Source organism: Lithobates pipiens, unplaced genomic scaffold, assembly GCF_037356315.1.
Source record: "Lithobates pipiens isolate NorthernLeopardFrog02 unplaced genomic scaffold, aLitPip1_a1.2 Scaffold_30, whole genome shotgun sequence".
Classification (NCBI taxonomy): Eukaryota; Metazoa; Chordata; class Amphibia; order Anura; family Ranidae; genus Lithobates; species Lithobates pipiens.
In genome coordinates this window covers 38,347,050-38,353,049 of record NW_027507791.1, presented here as the reverse complement: position 1 = coordinate 38,353,049, position 6,000 = coordinate 38,347,050, and the positions used below count along the sequence as shown (strand labels likewise).

The window sequence follows — 6,000 nt, the reverse complement described above, 5'->3', positions numbered from 1 at the left end:
AATGAATAAATGAAATACTTGTATAGCGCACAATGCGAACTGAATCGCCTCTAGGCTTGTCATAGTAAAACCCCTCACCATTGTTTGTGTTCCACCTGCTCTCCATGGTGTGCAACTGCTCCTCAGCTTTGGTCGGCATTTGGCCGGCCTGTTATGACATCATTCTTGGGCACCGCGACCCTATCCCATGCGCAGGGACGCCACATTCTGTATCTCCATCTGCGGCTCTTGATGTGAGCCAGAAGCCATGACTCCATGTTGCTATGACAACACATTTCACGTGCATGCGCTTTCTCAAGTCCAACTTAAGCCCAGTGAATTCCATTCTCCACTGCAGCTACAGTTCCGGTCAGGCCTTCTTGTTCTTTTTAAGTGTCTCATAGTATTAGCACTGACTACTGTATTAGTGTCACTATTGATGTCAGTGTCAGTTAGTGTACCCCCCCCCCAGCCAGTGTCAGATTGCCCGCCACACTATCACAGTGCCACTCACAAGTCGCTGACCAGATACTATAACTTTCACAGAATAATATACACTTATGGGAATTTTTTTGTACCAAAGACATGTAGCAGAATACATTTTTGCCTAAATTAATAAAAAAAATAGGATTTTTTGAATTTCTTGATTGGATATGTTTTATAGCAGAAAATAAAAAATCCAGTGGTGATCAAATAGCAACATAAGAAAGCTCTATATGTATAAAAACAGTTATAAAATGAAATGTGGGCACAGTGTTTCATGTCCACGCAATAGCCAGTTAAAGTAGCACAGTTCTGAATATCAAAAAATGCCCCGATCATGATGGGGGTAAAACCATCCGGAGATCAAGTGGTTAATACCAATTTTTTTGTGAATATTAATTTAATTGTAAAAATGTTGAGGCTCCTTGAAATTCAACCAAGACTATTTCCTTATTCACTTGGATGTCACTTAGATTTCATTGAGGTCCTCAGATTCCTAGATGATCTTCTTCTCTACCACTTGTTGTGGAAGTAGATGAAACATACGGCAGCAGACAATACAAATCCAGAGATCACCAGTCGTATTATATTCTGCACCGTGTAATCTGAGGAGAGAACCAGAGATGGAAGTTATTTGATTTTTACAATTTTGAAATATTACAAAAAGTGTATATGAAGGGCCTAGATAAGCTTCCGTCTCATTGGCCACAAGAAATAATATTGTTTCATGTTCCAATAATACAGTATGTTCTAATATATTCCATTAATAAGAGGAGAGGTCACTTAACTGGGAGAAAAGTACGTCACCTGCTCCAGAGGTGCGCAAGTCACAAGACTGGCTGACCAAAATTACAAATCCATTGGCAGGCAAACCATTAAAAATATTTATTTCAACTGCGTATTTAATTTTTGTATTCACTTAGAAGAGCTTTTTCTATAACTTTTCTCCCCAGTGTCCTCACATTATGGAGGTATACATTTTTTTTTTTTAGCGCTTAAAATGTTACTGTCAGAACCTGGATCACCTGCTGGTGGCACTGTGACTCCCAGAGCGGAAGGTTATAGTTCCAGTGTTCACCAGCAGGTGTCTCCCAGCAGCCAGCAGATCCCAGTAATCAGTCTCCACCTGATGCTGGCTGCTGGGAAGGTATTTAGTCCCTCCTCTATCAGTACCTCTCACTTTAGTGTTTTGCTCTGCTTGCCAGATACTCCTTCCTATTTTTCCTGACCCTGCCCTTAATCTTGCTTTTGCACTGTATCCTCTACCTTGCTACCTTGTACCTGCTTCCCTAATCCCTGATCCCAGTCCTGGTTCCCCTCTTCCTTGCATCACTGGTCTTACCTTATTTATCCGTGTTTCTCATTTTGTACATATTGGATATAGTTCGTTTTCTAGTTAGAATTTCTGTTACTTAGGTTCTCTTGTTAGAATTTTTTGCCACTTAGTTGACAGTTCACTTGTATATTTTCATTTTTTTTTTTCCTGTTTGCTGGTGTTTGGATGTCTTTTATTTCAATGCTAATAAACTTTCTTAAATCATATATAGCCTGGTCTCTAGTTTTCTAGTGCAGCTACACAGATTTGGCCATCCCTGCTGCTGATTCCCTGACTTAGAAGAAGGGGTCATTGGTTGAATATAGTTGTTGGTTAGAGAAGAGAGAAGATAGGTTGGACTTGATGGACTTGTGTCTTTTTTCAACCTCACCTACTATGTAACAATGTACGATTCAAAGCCCAAACATCGGGGTCTTGTTTGGCTGCTGTAGGTCCATCTGAATGAAGGACAAGAAGAAAAGGAAGAAGGAAGCCTTAAATGTCATGTGGGTCAGGAAGAAACAAAAACCCTACTGAAGTAAGTGAAGCTAGGTTGGGTTTTGGTTTCTTCCTGGCCCACCTATATATATTTTTGTTCTTATACATCCTCTATATCTCCCTTTACAGCATACTTTACAGTATAATAGACAGGGCTCGAGTGCTGCGGGAACGCATGGGAACGGCGTTCCCGTACTATTTCCACAGCGGGAACGCCGTTCCCATTAGCTGTCTGAGCCGGGCTGAGGCTATGCAGCGCGTAGTCCGCGCCGCTCCTCAGCCGCCGAGTGACTGGTTGATAGGCAGGGGCCGCTCCGCATCTAGCAACCGGTCACATGACTTCGGCCGTGCACGTGGGCACGCACTGGCACGAGACCGTCAGTCAGTGTGACACACGCTGCGCGCCGGACTGTCCTCCCGCTCCCCTCTACCCAGTGCCTCCTGTTGCCACAGCCGCTGCACTTTTCAAGTTTACTTCTTCTCCCCCCAGAACAGAAGGGAAGAGAATAAATACCAGGAGGTCAGTCACTAGTGTGTAAGTAAGTTGCATTCTGCAATACCCTGCCAAATTGCCAATACTCATCAATACTCTGCAATACCCTGCCAATACTCATCCATACTCTGCAATACCCTGCCAATACTCATCAATACTCTGCAATACCCTGCCAATACTCATCAATACTCTATAATACCCTGCCAATACTCATCAATACTCTGCAATACCCTATCAGTATCAATACTCTGCAATACCCTGCCAATACTCTGCAATACCCTATCAATACTCTGAAATACCCTGCCAATACTCTGCAATACCCTATCAATACTCTGCAATACCCTATCAGTATCAATACTCTGCAATACCCTGCCAATACTCTGCACTACCCTATCAATACTCTGCACTACCCTATCAATACTCTGCAATACCCCGCCAATACTCTGTAATACCCCGCCAATACTCTGCAATACCCCGCCAATACTCTGCAATACCCCGCCAATACTCTGCAATACATACCCTGCCAATACTCTGCAATACCCTGCCAATACTCTGCAGTACCCTATCAATACTCTGCAATACCCTGCCAATACTCTGCAATACCCTATCAATACTCTGCAATACCCTATCAGTATCAATACTCTGCAATACCCTGCCAATACTCTGCAATACCCAATCAATACTCTGCACTACCCTATCAATACTCTGCACTGCCCTATCAATACTCTGCAATACCCCGCCAATACTCTGCAATACTCTGCAATACCCCGCCAATACTCTGCAATACATACCCTGCCAATACTCTGCAATACCCTGCCAATACTCTGCAGTATTGGATCAATACTCTGCAATACTCTTTCAATACTCTGCAATACCCTATCAATACTCTGCAATACCCTATCAGTATCAATACTCTGCAATACCCTGCCAATACTCTGCAATACCCTATCAATACTCTGCACTACCCTATCAATACTCTGCACTACCCTATCAATACTCTGCAATACCCCGCCAATACTCTGCAATACTCTGCAATACCCCGCCAATACTCTGCAATACATACCCTGCCAATACTCTGCAATACCCTGCCAATACTCTGCAGTACCCTATCAATACTCTGCAATACTCTGTCAATACTCTGCAATACCCTGCCAATACTCTGCAATACCCTGCCAATACATACCCTGCCAATACTCTGCAATACCCTGCCAATACTCTTCAATACTCTGCCAATACCCTGCCAATACTCTTCAATACTCTGCCAATACTCTTCAATATCCTGCCAATACTCTGCAATACATACCCTGCCAATACTCTGCAACACCCTGCCAATACTCTGCAATACCCTATCAATACTCTGCAATACTCTGCAATACCCTGCCAATACTCTGCCAATAAATACCCTGCCAATACTCTGCAATACCCTGTCAATACTCTGCAATACTCTGCCAATACTCTGCCAATACTCTGCAATACATACCCTGCCAATACTCTGCAATACCCTGCCAATACTCTTCAATACTCTGCCAATACTCTGCCAATACTCTGCCAATACTCTTCAATACCCTGCCAATACTCAGCAATACCCTGCCAATACTCTGCAATACCCCATCAATACTCTGCAATACTGTGCCAATACTCTGCAATACCCTGCCAATACTCTGCCAATACACACCCTGCAATACCCTATCAATACTCTGCAATACCCTGCCAATACTCTGCCAATAAATACCCTACCAATACTCTGCAATACCCTGTCAATACTCTGCAATACTCTGCCAATACTCTGCAATACATACCCTGCCAATACTCTGCAATACCCTGCCAATACTCTGCCAATACACATCCTGCAATACCCTATCAATACTCTTCAATATTCTTCCAATACTCTTCAATATCCTGCCAATACTCTGCAATACTCTGCAATACATACCCCGCCAATACTCTGCAATACCCTGCCAATACTCTGCAATACATACCCTATCAATACTCTGCAATACCCTGCCAATACTCTGCAATACATACCCTATCAATACTCTGCAATACCCTGCCAATACTCTGCAATACATACCCTATCAATACTCTGCAATACCCTGCCAATACTCTGCAATACATACCCTATCAATACTCTGCAATACCCTGCCAATACTCTGCAATAAATACCCTATCAATACTCTGCAATACCCTGCCAATACTCTGCAATACATACCCTGCCAATACTCTGCAATACCCTGCCAATACTCTGCAATACCCTGCCAATAGTCTGCAATACCCTGCCAATACTCTGCAATACCCTATCAATACTCTACAATACACACCCTATCAATACTCTGCAATACATACCCTGCCAATACTCTGCAATACCCTGCCAATACATACCCTGCCAATACTCTACAATACTCTGCCAATACTCTACAATACATACCCTGCCAATACTCTGCAATAACCTGCCAATACTCTGCAATAACCTATCAATACTCTGCAATACTGTGCCAACACTCTGCAATACCCTGCCAATACTCTGCAATACCCTATCAATACTCTGCAATACCCTGCCAATACATACCCTGCCAATACTCTGCAATACCCTGCCAATACTCTGCAATACCCTATCAATACTCTACAATACATACCCTATCAATACTCTGCAATACCCTGCCAATACTCTGCAATACCCTATCAATACTCTGCAATACCCTGCCAATACTCTGCAATACCCCATCAATACTCTGCAATACTGTGCCAATACTCTGCAATACCCTGCCAATACTCTGCCAATACACACCCTGCAATACCCTATCAATACTCTGCAATACCCTGCCAATACTCTGCCAATAAATACCCTACCAATACTCTGCAATACCCTGTCAATACTCTGCAATACTCTGCCAATACTCTGCAATACATACCCTGCCAATACTCTGCAATACCCTGCCAATACTCTGCCAATACACACCCTGCAATACCCTATCAATACTCTTCAATATTCTTCCAATACTCTTCAATATCCTGCCAATACTCTGCAATACTCTGCAATACATACCCCGCCAATACTCTGCAATACCCTGCCAATACTCTGCAATACATACCCTATCAATACTCTGCAATACCCTGCCAATACTCTGCAATACATACCCTATCAATACTCTGCAATACCCTGCCAATACTCTGCAATACATACCCTATCAATACTCTGCAATACCCTGCCAATACTCTGCAATACATACCCTAT

At 42.9% G+C, this 6,000-nt stretch overlaps 1 protein-coding gene across 1 annotated transcript in view; it reads right to left on the bottom strand.

Annotated features, from left to right (window-relative positions):
• Nucleotides 1–975: 975 nt before the first annotated feature.
• LOC143942163 (low affinity immunoglobulin gamma Fc region receptor III-B-like) overlaps nt 976–6,000 on the bottom strand; it is a 30,374-nt gene continuing 25,349 nt past the window's right edge. The window contains exon 7 of the mRNA XM_077463422.1: nt 976–1,067. Within this exon, the coding sequence (XP_077319548.1) occupies nt 976–1,067 (92 nt within the window). The remainder of the gene's footprint in view (nt 1,068–6,000) is intronic.